At 43.1% G+C, this 16,234-nt stretch overlaps 1 protein-coding gene across 2 annotated transcripts in view; it reads right to left on the bottom strand.

Moving 5' to 3' along the window:
- LOC137503992 (uncharacterized) overlaps window positions 1–16,234 on the bottom strand; it is a 50,878-nt gene that overhangs the window by 12,982 nt on the left and 21,662 nt on the right. For both annotated transcript variants that reach the window (XM_068231836.1, XM_068231835.1), the window contains exon 4: window positions 9,988–10,462. In XM_068231836.1, coding sequence (XP_068087937.1) covers window positions 9,988–10,443 — 456 coding nt within the window. In that variant the 5' untranslated portion in view covers window positions 10,444–10,462. The remainder of the gene's footprint in view (window positions 1–9,987; window positions 10,463–16,234) is intronic.

The following is a 16,234-nucleotide window of genomic DNA, read 5'->3' as shown; positions in this document are numbered from 1 at the left end:
GGACAGTTAGTGGCCACCTTTATAGGCATGTCTAAAACTGCACTCCAGCATGGAAGTGGAAATGCAGTAACAGTACAACCAACAGTTGCTGAGAGACTGCATTCACTTTCTTCAAAAGCACGCAACTGGCGATGGCTGGGTCCTCTAATTAAATGCCCCTTTAAACCCTCCCCAATAAATTTCTAAACAGAGAGAGGATGACTGCTTGCCATATTAGGCCATGGATGATTGTCTGACATATAAAGAGATTGGGAGCACATCCTCATAAAACTTGTGTCTTCTCCTCTAAAAACCCATAACAAACATACATACATCTACAATTATGTACAACTAGTGACCTTCTGTCACTGCTCATCCGCCGCACGCGCACACGCCTGCCCCCCCCCCCCCCTCCAAGCCGCGCGTCATTCCCCAGCTCTCCTCAGTGTCTCTGCGTCCCTCCCTGCACATAACAAAAAAACCCAAAACACACACACAGGAACATGGGACGCAGAGACACATGGCAATTATTATATAGGATATTCTACTTGATAGATTAACCCATTGTGTTGGCCACGGCCTGGTCCCTCCTCGTGGGAAATCGCTGTGCAGGGCGACTCCACGTCAATGCTCACATGCTCTTCTGTTTATCTCCTGCTGAGTAGAACAATGCCTAATTGCTCGGCAGATAGATGGTACGATAGATACATTTCCAACATGTTGAACTTTAGATATTTGGCAGGTAAATCTAACAGAAAATTGTATGGTGTATTCCCAACATTAAGCTGGGCATACACGGTGAGATAATGTGCCGGCGCGTCCCTGCTCATCCACGTGGATCGATTCCCGCTCGTCCCCGCAGGCGCTTCTTATCAGCCGCTTGTTTTTTTCTATGGTCCGCCCGCGGGGATCAAGCGCAGAATCAATCCGCTGCGGTGATCGGACACGTCGGATATTATCAATCGAGCCATCAGCGGCTCGATTGATAACAAGTATCTCACCGTGTATGCCCAGCATTAGACTATGGGACAAAGTAAGGAGTTGGACAGACTTTTATGAATCTTTGGTATGCAGTAACTTGTGGGTATATTGTAAGTGCCCGCTAGTGCTTGAATTCAGAACCACGATGTTTGGAACCCAAACACACACATTCAGCTGGGTGCATTAACTCAGAAACTTCCCCTTTCCACCTTGTAAGGAGGAAGTATCGGATATAAATTAAATCCACCCTGCCCTGCCGTTCGGTGCTGAATGTTTGTGTTCGGGTTCTGAACCCATACACCAACACTAGTGTCCATATTAATTTATTCCCATTCTTGCTTTGAAATTGCATATACATACAGAGTTTAATCTGGGAGGTTAAATAATTTCTGTTTGATGCTCAGGAATGGGTTATAGTACAAACTGTCATATTTACAGTGTTCCCCCCCCCAGAATTTTTTTCAGCCGGGTGGCATGAGAAAAGTAGCCGGTTGGGGAAGCAAGGGCCCTTTTTCCACTAGGAAGCGCAACCGCGCTGCGTTCACGCAAACTAAAATTTCTACTACCTGTGATTGCGCTGAATAGCTGCCGGGAACAGAGCATAATCGCTTCAACAATTCCGGTTAGGAAAAAAAAGATGCATACTAATGGGAAATGAGTACCACGATTAACAGGTTATCGCGGTGCTCATTGTGATCAGCAAAACGGTAGCTAGTGGGGTAGGTAGGTAGGTCAGGGTAGTGGGGTGGATAGGTAGGTCAGGCGGCTAGTGAGGTGGATGTGTAGGTGGTCAGGCTGTTGGCTAGTGGGGTGGGTGGGTAGGTGGTCAGGCTGGTGGCTAGTGGAGTTGGTGGGTAGGTGGTCAGTGTGGTGGCTAGTGGGGTTGGTGGCTTCTTCACATGGAACAAGCATACCCCTACCCCATACTACTACCAGCACTGCCTGGCCGAGACGCCCTGCCCCCCCGCCGATAACGACACCCCTTACAGCCCGCCCAGCCAGCCAATCATTGTCACGCAGGAAGAGAAGCGCTCCTGCTGGGTTCCGCGACGGCTTTCGCTATTGTGCGAGAGCCAATTGCTAGCACGCAATGGAGCGCTCATGCCTGTAGTGCAGTTTGGTTTACACCACCGACTATTGTTAGCCAGGCGGCCCTCCCACCTAATTAGTCCTGGGGAGAGCACTGTATGTATCTGGATCTTCAAGTTGTAGATGTGCCTTCCTCATAACCTCATCCATGACAACAATGTCATTTTAGCACAGATCACTTTTCAAGTTTCAGGTAGTGAAGAAAAAGCCTGGCCAATATCATCCAAACCGCTCAGGTCATCCCCAGTGATTTTCATCCCAGACTGATTAAAGATCCACAACTTCCACGTATATTGTGCCCCCCCCCCCCCCCCAAAAAAAAAGACTGATGGCCTTATGTACCTAAAAAAAAAATGTCACTTCTAGATGTAGGGGAAACTGACAATCCATTTGTCAACAGGCTGATGTGATAATTTAACAAATTGATAACTACCTTAATAACATGTTGGAAAAAAAAAATCTATCTGGCAGGTAAATCTAACAGAAAATTGTATGGTGTGTACCTGCCATTAGCGTAAACAACCTTTAGTGGTGAAGTCGCCAAAAACTGGCATATTTCATCAATAGGACAACAGGTACAAGAAAATAGTTTCACCATTATCAGCCTTATTTGTTTTCAGTTGTTGGGTATTTCTGATATAACTGAAGATATTGACTCTTCCCTGAAATTGCTTGTGATCACCATGCTGGTCTAATGCTGGGAATACACGGGTCGATTCTGAGCCAATCAGATGGTTACACACCAAGACGTTGCGTTTTAGGGGACGTTATGGTCGCATAACGTGCCCCTAACGCAACGCATGGTGGTGCGGGAGAGGACGGTAGTGTGAGTCGCGTTAGGCGGCTCTATCCGCATGAGGTCTCCCATGGTGGCGCTGATTGGCCGGCGGGACCACGTGATGCGGAGCGAGACACTCCGCATCACATGGTCCCGCCGACCAATCAGCAGCCGCCAGTGCAGTGCATATTAAGTAGCCATGTGCGCGGCTACTGTAGCGGCATCTCCCCGCCTCCTCTCCGCCCCCCACTGAGCATGAGCAAACAGTCTAACGCGGCTAAAGCCGCTAGAACGCACAGCATGCTGCACTTTCACTACAACGTGCAGCATTACATGTAACGCAACGTGGGCAGTGTGAACAGCCCACTTGTGTTACATTGCTGTGCGTTGGGGGAGCATTACAGGCTGCACTAACGTGCGCCTGTAACGTCCCTGTGTGGAAGCAGCCTAAAACTTTCGAACATTTTGCCGCTAAAATTTGGCATTGAAGTGAATTGAAAAGAAAACAGCTAAAAAAACGAATGGAAGATAAGAGAATTGAGTGGGCAAAACTATTAGGCGCAGAATCGAGCACCAGAATAGACCAGTGTATTCCCAGCATTACTTTCTCCATACATATCCTATCCTATGACTTGTGTACTGTAGACTCAAACCATATTCTTCCCAATCAAACCATATACAGTATTACTTTAACCAATTAAGTCAATCTGGACTAGCTATACAGGCTCAAACAGATCAAAATTAACCATAGAAAAGTTTATGAAAAACTAAATCCATCTAGCACTCTAATTGAAGCAGTCAAGTGGCTCTTGTCCAGACAGCCTTATGCTGGGAATACACCATGAGATTTTTTGGCAGATGGTTCGATAGATAATTTCCGACATGTTCGATCTGATTTTCGTGTTTTTCTGATCGATTTCTTATAGAAGAAAATGGAAATCGATAAAAGATCGGAAAAACCATTGGAGAATCAATCGTAAAAACGATCGCACAATAAATCTGCTGAAAAATCTCGTATATTCCCAGCATTAATCAGCTTAATTCCAAACACAAGAGAAAAAAAATGGCATCATACAACTGGTTTATTAGAAGGTATATATATATATATATATATATATATATATATATATATATATATATATATATATATATATATATATATATATATATATATATATATATATATATGCCATAACACTCACACTAAAAATTATAACAGCAGAAAAGCTGTGTTTTCACAAAAATGTACTACTGACTTAGCTAAGGAAAAACATTCACTGAAGTACAAACAATAAACCAGAAAAAAAAAACCACCATGCACACAACCAACCCCTCCGCAATGCAGGGGAAGACAAGAACAAGTGAAACGAGTTGCCAAAGGAGGGGAAAAGATTTCTCAACTCCACTTGGTAACCACTGCACCAGTCAACTGCATTAAACTCCATGGAATTTATCACAAAACTGCATGCAGAAGTTGATTAAACTTTTGCAAAAACGCAAACAGGTTAAATAGATACCAATGATGGAGAACGGCACCATCTTGTGGCTCCTTGTGGATCCAACTGCATGCAAATGCAGAAAATGCCCCTGGTGGGAACAAAGCTGAAAGCTGCATACCCTTGGAGACATTGATAAACTGAGAAGAGATGGTGGCTGGTTTTTAACTGTCCTAATGAGGTCTTCCTTTCGGGGACCCTAACGTTCTACCCAAGTACAACAACGTTTTTTTTTTTACTTTCAGACATCTGTACATCTCTAGGACTTCCACAGGTAGCCACAGGCAAGAATACCTGAAAGTTAGAGGAACGTTAAAAAGGATATTAATCTTCAAAATAAATTGGATGGATGTACAAGTCAGTTATCTTCGGCTGTGGAAAAGGAAACCTCTGGAACAGAAGCTGGCTCCTGGGGTGCAGGAGAGAAAACGTCTACAGTCCAAACCCCAGATATAAAATACGCGTTTCTGGAATGCATTATATTCTTCAGTTCACTAAGTCATACTGTAGCCAAGATGGTCAACGGGAAGCCGTAGCCACATCTTTTATGCCAGCTTGACCAGGAGTAAGATAAAGTTCAGTAGGAGACCTTGGGAAAGGCTACGTAACACAGCTACTGCCTATAGAGCTGCAGCTCTGGCGCTTGAGTACGCCAGGAGAAAAGCACAATATAAATGTTGTGCGTCTTGTCTTCTCCTCTCACACCAGAAGTTCTTTGATACGGTCTTAAGACCATGACTATGGTAGGGATAAAGGCCCATGCAGGAACAGTTAGTGACTTAAATGCATGGTCTGGAAAGTGCGGCAGAAGAGGTTAACCTTTTTTATGATACAGGTAAGATGACCTATAATATACGATATAAGCTGCCACACTACGTGAATAAAGTCTTACCACATAAAGTCTTACCACACAATGGCCTCAATTCACTAAACTTCTCTCCTGTCTTTAATAACTCTTCTAGAGTTGTTACCATGGTGATAAGGCATGTAGTATTCAGGAAACATTTTACCTTAGGCAAGCCTAAAGTTAACTCTTCTGTCTTTAAATTAACTCTCCAATCCTTAAAATAACTCCAGAGTTAAAGACAGGCTGTTAATTAGCTGCATGTGAAAATAACTACAGAGGAAGTAAATTAACTACAGAGGAGGTAAATTAACTACAGAGGAGGTAAATTAACTACAGGATAGGTAACTTAAGGAATGAAGAGGTAAGATAACTCTCTCACGTGTGGAGGTAAGTTTTCTCTTGCCTTATTATCTCTAGCATGATCTTAGTGAATTGAGGCCAATGAGTAAAATGTAATGCAATACATATCGTACTTTATGCACGTTATTCTACTTACAACAGTTTAGTGAATATACTCCACTGTCCTTATACTGATAGAAGAAAAAAAAAATACTGTGTGCAGAGCTCTTTTTATCATGCTTTTAGAATCTGTCCCCAGTGCTTCTACAGTTGTACACTGGATCAATAAATTCATAACCCTATCTCTACTGAAGTGCTGATAACATGTACAGTGCAATGTAAGCAGCGGTACTGATAATCTTGTACTTTAGGACAGAAACAAAATCAGTATTATAATTACAATGCATCAATATCAGTCTTGTCTTAAGTTATCTTAAAGGGACACTTAAGCCAGAAAAAAAAAGATTTTTTTACTCACCTGGGGCTTCTACCAGCCCCCTGCAGCAGTCCTGTGCCCTCGCAGCCACTCACTAATCATCTGGCCCCCCGCTGTCAGCTAGTTTCGTTTTTGCCGACAGGCCCGACAGGACTGGCCACGCATAGTTTCCTCCGTATTCCCGACTGCAACGCGTACAAAAATACGCGTTGCCGCATTACCAACGCATAGATATGAGGCAATACGTATTTTTGTATGCGTCGCGGCCCGCAATAGCGCCAATTGCAGTCGGGAATGCGGAGGAAGCTACTCGTGGCCAGGCCTGTCGGCAAAAACGAAACAACTAACTGGCAGCGGGGGACTAGATGATTAGTGAGTGGCTGCGAGGGCACAGGACTGCTGCAGTGGGCTGGTAGAAGCCCCAGGTGAGTAAAAAAAAACTCTTTTTTCTGGCTTAAGTGTCCCTTTAAGCACATTTGAGCATAAATACAATCACAAATATCCTTATGAGTTATGTTATACGAACAGCATGAATTTCCCCCTTGAGTAAATATTATAGAAATGCCATTTTTCGGCATGTGAGATCTCCTTCCCCATCAGTAACTACTTTCTTTACAACAAGGATTTCCCCTTCTCAATTGGACTGAGCGAAGTTATCCTTCTCCCTCTCCACACTTGTGAGTGGTGAGAGAGTAGATGCACAAGGGCCATTAGCCTACCAGGAAACGCATCAGGGAGGGGGGACCACTAGCAAGTCAGGTAAAAAGGCTGCTGGAAATTTTGGCACAGCCATAGGCCGTATTGCGAATTACAGCTATAGCGGCGCTCAGTCAGTAATTTGGGCACCGTCAAAGACCGCACCCAGATTACAATAAAAAGTGTAATATAGTGTAATTCAGCCACCAGCAATAACAATAATAGTATATTACAATGGAAATTGTAAACTTATACAGTATAAAGGCATAATTCTTATCGCATAGAAAAACTGCAACCATTAAGATCAATATCTGCATTAACACCAAATTAAGTATTAACCTCCTTGCCGGTTATCCCGAACACAGTTCGGGGTAACCTGCGCAGGAGGATTTCTCAGGCCCCGCTGGGCCGATTTGCATAATTTTTTTTTCGTTACAAGCAGCTAGCACTTTGCTAGCTGCTTGTAACTTGCGATCGCCGCCGCTCGCCGCCGATTCGCCGCTACCCGCCACGCCGAGCCGCCCCCCCCCCCCGCCCCAGACCCCTGCGCAGCCTGGCCAATCAGTGCCAGGCAGCGCTAAGGGGCGGATCGGGGTTCCCTCTGACGTCACGACGTCCATGACGTCGGTGACGTCATCCCGCCCGGTCACCATGGCGACCGGGGAAGCCCTGCAAGAAATCCCGTTCTCAACGGGATTTCTTGCATACTCTGATCGCCGAAGACGATCGGAGTAGGTAGGGGGATGCCGCCGCTCAGCGGCTATCATGTAGCGAGCCCTTGGCTCGCTACATGATTTAAAAAAAAAAAAAAAAAAAGTGCGGCGCTGCCTCCTTGCCGGATTTTTTAGACCGGCAAGGAGGTTAATCACTGACCACTGCGCATGCACTGTCTTGGCCACTCATCTGCTCCATCACGTTGCCAGCACATGCGCAGTTACAAAATTTACAAACTGTCCCTGCACAGAAAATTCCTGGCCACAGGAGCACGTTTGAGATGGGGCGCATGGCTGGCACAGCAGCACAGCGGATCGGTCTGGGAAGACACTGAGGAACCTTAGATACTGGGGATTAGTTGTAGATCCTCACTTTAAAGCGTATCCGAGATGAAAAACTAACTAGAACAAGTAACTTTGGCTTCAATTCATCAAGCATTACCGCATTCGGTAATGCTGAAAACAGCTGACTTAAGGGAGCACTTAAGAAAATGTTAATTCATCAAAGCTGTTACCGAATGAGAAGCTGAAATGACAGAGCAATGAGATAAATTACCGACATGTGCTCAACACATGTCAGCAAATGTCAGTAAATGTTAATTCATCAAGGTTACCACATTCGCTAACACATTCCGTGATTATCTCCAGCTCTCCCCTGTCTTTACAGGCTTCAAAAGCCTTCTGTGTGAATGTTTTCATGATTAACAGGAGCAGGCAGCCAATAGAAACAGCCCCTGTTCTCCTGCAAGTGCCGCTGATAGGTCACACAGGCTTCTCCACACAAGCTTCCAGACCCCCCAGGCAGTGAGCAGAGAGAACGGTGGTGTAACCCTTTGAGTCCCTGTTTGAATATGCAAAGATGCAAGTGGTGAAATCACCAAGCATGGCATTTGTAATGTCTCCAGGAAGTTTATCTACTTTGTGGCAAAGAAGTAAAATGTTAAGAAACACTGATGGACAGATTCAGAGCAGCAGAGGCAGTATAAGTAACAGTAAATATAACACGTTTACATGTAAAGGGATGTCTGGATGCCTTCTATTGTTATCAGCTTGTAACAACACAGAGACATTCCAAGCTGCTCTGCACCACTCTGCTGTTATCTTACAGCCTTTGATGAACTGAAGCCATAGTACTTCGGTAACTTAACGAACCTCTACCACACATGGGAAAATATTGATGAATTAGCACAGTGAAGTGTAAAATACCGAATGCGGTATTTTAAGGACTGGGATTTTGTTATCGAACACCCTTTGATGAATTGAAGCATATATATATATATATATATATATATATATATATATATATATATATATATATATTATAAAGTTTAGATCGTTTACACAGCAAACCGAGCTGCAAACAGCGTCAACGGTTTATGATTATTCCGGTGATACAATGAAGGCAGCCATGTTCTGTTTGTCACATTACACACAGGCAAGCTGATAGCATCTCCAGCCCTCAGCCTGTGAAAACTTCACCACTCGCCTCTCCTCCTCCCCTCTGAAATCTCTGGCTAGTAACCTCCTCCTGCCCAGACTGAGCTCCCATAAGCCCTTAATACTAAGGCTCAAAGCGCCAAGGCTCTCTAAAGAAGCTATGGGCGAGGCTTGTTTAGTTTATAGGTAATTAAAGTATTAAAACAAAACAAAAAAGTATTTGGCTTGAGGAATGTCCTATACACTATATGAAAGGAACACAATTATGCAATTTGCAAAAGTTTATCTCGGATCCACTTTAAGTCGTGATGTATTGCAGGGCTGTGGAGTCGGTACAAAAATCATCCGACTCCTCAGTTTATGAAACCACAACGCCGACTCCGGGTAACCAAAATGGCCCCGACTCCTCGACTAATATTTAACAGGGGTGTGGTTTTTGTACAAAAATCACTCGACTCCGACGTTTATGAAACCACGACTCCGAGTGCTCAAAATTGCCCCGACTCCGACTCCACAGCCCTGATGTATTGTATATTAGTAGTTGGTTTCATGCATATTTTTCTAACTATTGTGAATGAACAATGGTCATTTTACTTAACTTTCACCATAAATGGATAATGTAATTGTATAATTTACTGTCATTCATAATAAAGTTATTAAAGAGTATCTGTACTCTAAAATTCTTACAATAAAAGCATACAATTTTATTCATTGTGTTCTCCTGGGCCCCTATGTGCTGTTTCTGCCTCTCCCTGCTGCAATCCTGGCTTGTAATTGCCATTTTTATCCAGTGTTTACAAACAAAAGACACAGCAAGTGATAGGCTCAGTGTGTGTCATACAGAGTGTGCAGGGGGCATGGAGAGGGTGTGTATGGCTTCTATCCAATCACAAGCAGCACAGCACATTCCAGCCTGACTGCCTCAGCCCGACAGAGGAGAGAAGATTAGATCATATAACAGAGATAATACAGCCACTGTGCAATTAGGAAAGGCTGCAGTTAGACAGAGCACATTAGAACAGGTATATGAACTTATAGGATAGAAGAAATAAGGATGAAAATTGTTCCAGAGTCTCTAAGTATTTCTTAATTCTTTCTGTCATTTTGAGGAAAAGCACATATCTAAATCATACTATAAATGAAAAACTGTAGCAATAATATATCTCAAAAAGAGACTACATTACACAATTCCATACCTGGGAAAAATTTCCACCTTCGCCAGCACTCTCTAAGCTGTCATCAGTGACTTCTTCCTCCTGCGGTACCTCAAATGAGTCAGGAAAGTAGGATGCATGTGGCACAGATGCATCCTGATCAATAGTAAATTTTAAAAGGTCAAAGTACCACAGTCGTGGTATGTATATATCATCACCTGTAGCACCTGAAAGTATTGAAGCCTCCACCTTCTTTAATTCCTTCTTGAAAACTGTTCGCAAATTTGCAATCTTATTTTTAACCAACTCTATGGTTGCTGTGGGGCACACAGACATACAAAGGGCAAGCAACTTTTCATATGCCTCTGCTTTTTTCTGACGATTGGAATATTCCGATGACTTTAATTTCCATAGGCAAGGAAAAGAGCGATACAGTTCAATAAACTCTATTAGAAAATCTGGGTTCATAAGACCAGATGTAAGACATTCGGTAGACATTTTCCTCTGAAATAATCACCTAGAGGGGGAAAAAAACAGAACAAAAACAGAAAACAAAAGAATTGAGATGTGTAAAAGATAATACTGGAAGATAAATATACGATCATCTACTTGACATCAAGCTCACAACATTCATACTAAAATTAAAAAGAAAAACAAAACAAACAAAAAAAACTCCAAAAGGGAATAGTTTACTTGAAAATTACACCACTTTTTGATGTGACCGATGTGGAGCATCCATTAACTCTCTCTAAATAAAGAAACCAGAAATTCATAAGAACAGGTCGTTCTATTTAGAACCTTAAAGTGGAAAAAAAAAACTCAGAACTTCCTCTCTGCTCTAAAAGATTAGCCACAGCATGGTAACCTTTATGGGAAAAAAAATAAATCTTAATTTACGGAAATTCTAAAAAAAAATAAAATAAATAAAAATAAAAATTAATCCCTTGAAATAACTTGGATTCCCTTTCCAGGGAGCACAGAAGGGATTAAGCCTCAGTGTTTATGAATGAGGAGACAACAGTGGCACAGCACCTGCAGTCTATTCACAGCTACTGATAACAACTTTGATCTGGCTAAACAAACAGACCAGTGACTTTTTTCAGCAACTAATTGTGAAATAAGGGCTGGTTTACACTACTTTTTCTGAGCGCTTAATGATTTTCAAAGCTCTTGCCAATGTAATGCTATGTGTGTGTTCTCACTTGAGCGATGTGATTTTATAAAAATCACCCATAGCATTGCATTAGCAAGAGCTTTTCTAATCACTTAGTGCTTAAAAAACAAACAAAAAAAAAAACTCTTGCAGTGTGAACCTGCCCTAAAGATTCATTGTGTGTCGCACAAAAGTTTTGTTCAACTTTAAGAATACACTTTTACACAAGCAGCCTAAAGGGAACCTAAATTGAGAGGGATATAGATTTTTCCTTTTAAGCCATTCAGGTTCCGTCGTTTTCACGTGAGAAATGTTCACCTCCCATTCATTAGCCTATAACTTTATCACTACTTATCACAATGCACTGATCTATATCTTGTTTTTTCCGCCACCAATTAGGCTTTCTTTGGGGGGTACATTTTGCTAAGAGCCACTTTACTGTAAATGCATTTTAACAGGAAGAATAAGAAAAAAATTGAAAAAATTCATTATTTCTCAGTCTTCAGCCATTATAGTTTTAAAATAATACATGCCTCCATAATTAAAACTCGCATATTGTATTTGTCCATATGTCCCGGTTATTACACCGTTAAAATTATGTCCCTATCACAATGTATGGCGACAATATTTTATTTGGAAATAAAGGTGCATTTTTTCCATTTTGCATCTATCACTATTTACAAGTTTAAAATAAAAAAAAAAATTGAAGTATTTCATCTTTACATTGATATTTAAAAAGTTTAGACCCTTTGGTAAATATTTACATGTTTTTTTTTTTATTGTAATGGTTTTTTTTTTATACTAAACATTTAATTTGGGTACTTTTGGGAGGGTGGGAGGTAAACAATAGATTTATAATGTAAATGTGTGTTAATTTTTTTTTTTTTTTCAGGTGTAGCCATGAGTTTGTTTTGCGAAGCACGCGCTTAGAGTGACGCATCGGGAAGGAGACGGCCAGAAAAAGCTCAGCTTCCGAGAGAAGCTGTCGCTTTTTCAGCGGGGGAGAGGAATCAGTGATCGGGCTCCATAGCCCGATACATTGATTCCTTGACTACCGGATCCGCGGCCGGGAGTGCGCGCGCACGATCGGCCGCGGGGGCGCGCGCATGGTTCCTGGACGTAGAAACTACGTCCAGGAACCAAAATAGATTAAACAATACTAGTTGCTTGGCAGTCCTGCTGATCTCTTTGACTGCAGCAGTGGCTGAATGACACACCTGAAACAAGCATGCAGCTAATCCAGTCTGACTTCAGTCAGAGCACCTGATCTGCATGCTTGTTCAGGGGCTGTGGCTAAAAGTATTAAAGACACAGGATCAGCAGGAGAATCAGGCAACTAGTATTATTTTAAAAGGAAACATCCATCTCCTTCTCAGTTTAGGTTCCCTTTAAAAGAAAGACAGTCTAAAGGCCTGTACACGCGCGACTGATGTCACGTAAAGGTGATCGGGATCTGATCCCTCCCTCGGGCAACTTTGTTGGGCCGTGGCTGTACAGACAAGTATTCAGCCTACAAGCTGAGGACATGTTCTGTTGCAATGTGGTGGGTAGGAAGGTGGGGGGTGGTGCGGCCGTGCTCGCTCCCGTGCGCATCAGCTTACTGCACAGCCGCAGTAGAGGAAAACTTCGTACTGCGCCTGCGCAGTAAGCTGCCGCGTGCAGGTGCAAGCACCTGCGCGTCCAGGGCCGCGCAGCCGCATTTTATTTGTCTAGTTTACGAATAATTACACCGGTGCAGGCGGTGGGAAACGGCGCGGAACATTCCAGCTACAGGGGTCGATAGAAGCTCCAAGTAAGTGGCAGTTTTTGTTTTTAAAAAGGTCAATAGAACCCCTTCAAACTGTTCTAACCAGCAGAAAAACTGTTCTGCATGATAAGAAACTTCTCAAATCCTGCATAATAGCGGCAGTTTAGCGTGGATTTCTAGAGCTGCACTATAGTTAGGAAAAGTGCAAATCTATTCCTAAACTGTGGCAGATTAAAAAGTGCTTAACCTCCCTGGCGGTAAGCCCGAGCTGAGTTCGGGCTATGCCGCCGGGAGGCACCGCTCAGGCCCCGCTGGGCCGATTTGCATAATTTTTTTTTTTGTTACACGCAGCTAGCACTTTGCTAGCTGCGTGTAACCTCCGATCGCCGCCGATCCGCCGCTATACCCGTCGCCGCAGCCGCCCCCCCCAGACCCCGTGCGCTGCCTGGCCAATCAGTGCCAGGCAGCGCCGTGGGGTGGATCGGATTCCCCTTTGACGTCACGACGTCGATGACGTCATCCCGCCCCGTCGCCATGGCGACGGGGGAAGCCCTCCAAGAGATCCCGTTCTTTGAACGGGATCTCTTGATCTCCGTTCGCCGGCGGCGATCGGAGGGGCTGGGGGGATGCCGCTCAGCAGCGGCTATCATGTAGCAAGACATTGTCTCGCTACATGAAAAAAAAAAAAATAAAAAAAAAAGGTATTTGCTGCCCCCTGGCGGATTTTAACAAACCGCCAGGGAGGTTAATAGTAGTTCTACAGCTAATGCAGCAGTGCAGGCTAGGCATGATTTGTGAAGGGCTTCCCCCCCCACCCAATTTTGGCTCCTTTTCTTCTCACTAATAAAGCTTTCTTTTGGTGCTATTTGATTGCTGCTGCGATTTTTACTTTTTATTATATTCATCAAAAAAAAGACATGAATTTTGCCAAAAAATGATTTTTTTTTAACTTTCTGTGCTGACATTTTTCAAATAAAGTAAAATTTCTGTATACATGCAGCACGAAAAATGTAGACAAACATGTTTTTGATTAAAAAAAAAAACCCATTCAGCCTATATTTATTGGTTTGGGTACAAGTTATAGCGTTTACAAACTATGGTGCAAAAAGTGAATTTTCCCATTTTCCAGCATCTCTGACTTTTCTGAGCACCTGTCATGTTTCATGAGGGGCTAGAATTCCAGGATAGTATAAATACCCCCCAAATGACCCCATTTTGGAAAGAAGACATCCCAAAGTATTCACTGAGAGGCATAGTGAGTTCATAGAAGATATTTTTTGTCACAAGTTAGCGGAAAATGACACTTTGTGACAAAAAACAAAAAAAAAAAAGTTTCCATTTCTTCTAACTTGCGACAAAAAAAATGAAATCTGCCACGGACTTACCATGCCCCTCTCTGAATACTTTGAAGTGTCTACTTTCCAAAATGGGGTCATTTGTGGGGTGTGTTTACTGTCCTGACATTTTGGGGGGTGCTAAATTGTAAGCACCCCTGTAAAGCCTAAAGGTGCTCATTGGACTTTGGGCCCCTTAGCGCAGTTAAGCTGCAAAAAAGTGCCACACATGGTATTGCCGTACTCAGGAGAAGTAGTATAATGTGTTTTGGGGTGTATTATTACACATATCCATGCTGGGTGGGAGAAATATCTCTGTAAATGACAAATGTTTGATTTTTTTTTTTTTACACACAATTGTCCATTTACAGAGATATTTCTCCCACTCAGCATGGGTATGTGTAAAAATACACCCCAAAACACATTATACTACTTCTCCTGAGTACGGCAACACCACATGTGTGGCACTTTTTTGCACCCTAACTGCGCTAAGGGGCCCAAAGTCCAATGAGTACCTTTAGGATTTCACAGGTCATTTTTGTTTCAAGACTACTCCTCACGGTTTAGGGCCCCTAAAATGCCAGGGCAGTATAGGAACCCCACTAATGACCCCATTTTAGAAAGAAGAAACCCTAAGGTATTCCGTTAGGAGTATGGTGAGTTCATAGAAGATTTTATTTTTTTGTCACAAGTAAGTGGAAATAGTGTCATTTTCCGCTAACTTGTGACAAAAAAATAAAATCTTCTATGAACTCACCATACTCCTAACGGAATACCTTTGGGTGTCTTCTTTCTAGAATGGGGTCATTTGTGGGGTTCCTAAACTGCCCTGGCATTTTAGGGGCCCTAAACCGTGAGGAGTAGTCTTGAAACCAAATGTCGCAAAATGACCTGTGAAATCCTAAAGGTACTCATTGGACTTTGGGCCCCTTAGTGCACTTGGGGTGTAAAAAAGTGCCACACATGTGGTACCGCCGTACTCAGGAGAAGTAGTATAATGTGTTTTGGGGTGTATTTTTACACATACCCATGCTGGGTGGGAGAAATATCTCTGTAAATGACAAATGTTTGAATTTTTTTTACACACAATTGTCCATTTACAGAGAGATTTCTCCCACCCAGCATGGGTATGTGTAAAAATACACCCCAAAACACATTATACTACTTTTCCTGAGTACGGCGGTACCACATGTGTGACACTTTTTGCAGCCTAGGTGCGCTAAGGGGCCCAACGTCCTATTCACAGGTCATTTTGAGGCATTTGTTTTCTAGACTACTCCTCACGGTTTAGGGCCCCTAAAATGCCAGGGCAGAATAGGAACCCCACAAGTGACCCCATTTTAAAAAGAAGACACCCCAAGGTATTCCGTTAGGTGTATGGCGAGTTCATAGAAGATTTTATTTTTTGTCACAAGTTAGTGAAAAATGACACTTTGTGAAAAAAAAAACAATAAAAATCAATTTCCGCTAACTTTTGACAAAAAATAAAATCTTCTATGAACTCGTCATACCCCTAACAGAATACATTGGGGTGTCTTTATCTAAAATGGGGTCACTTTGTGGGGTTCCTATACCGCCCTGGCATTTTACGGGCCCAAAACCGTGAGTAGTCTGGAAACCAAATGTCTCAAAATGACTGTTCAGGGGTAAAAGCATCTGCAAATTTTGATGACAGGTGGTCTATGAGGGGGCGAATTTTGTGGAACCGGTCATAAGCAGGGTGGCCTTTTAGATGACAGGTTGTATTGGGCTTGATCTGATGGATAGGAGTGCTAGGGGGGGTGACAGGAGGTGATTGATGGGTGTCTCAGGGGGTGGTTAGAGGGGAAAATAGATGCAATCAATGCACTGGGGAGGTGATCGGAAGGGGGTCTGAGGGGGATCTGAGGGTTTGGCTGAGTGATCAGGAGCCCACACGGGGCAAATTAGGGCCTGATCTGATGGGTAGGTGTGCTAGGGGGTGACAGGAGGTGATTGATGGGTGTCTCAAGGTGTGATTAGAGGGGGGAATAGATGCAAGCAATGCACTGGCGAGGTGATCAGGGCTGGGGTCTG

Source organism: Hyperolius riggenbachi, chromosome 4 (genome assembly GCF_040937935.1).
Source record: "Hyperolius riggenbachi isolate aHypRig1 chromosome 4, aHypRig1.pri, whole genome shotgun sequence".
Lineage (NCBI taxonomy): Eukaryota > Metazoa > Chordata > Amphibia > Anura > Hyperoliidae > Hyperolius > Hyperolius riggenbachi.
The sequence above is the reverse complement of the archived record's forward strand: the minus strand, read 5'-3'. Positions and strand labels throughout refer to the sequence as shown.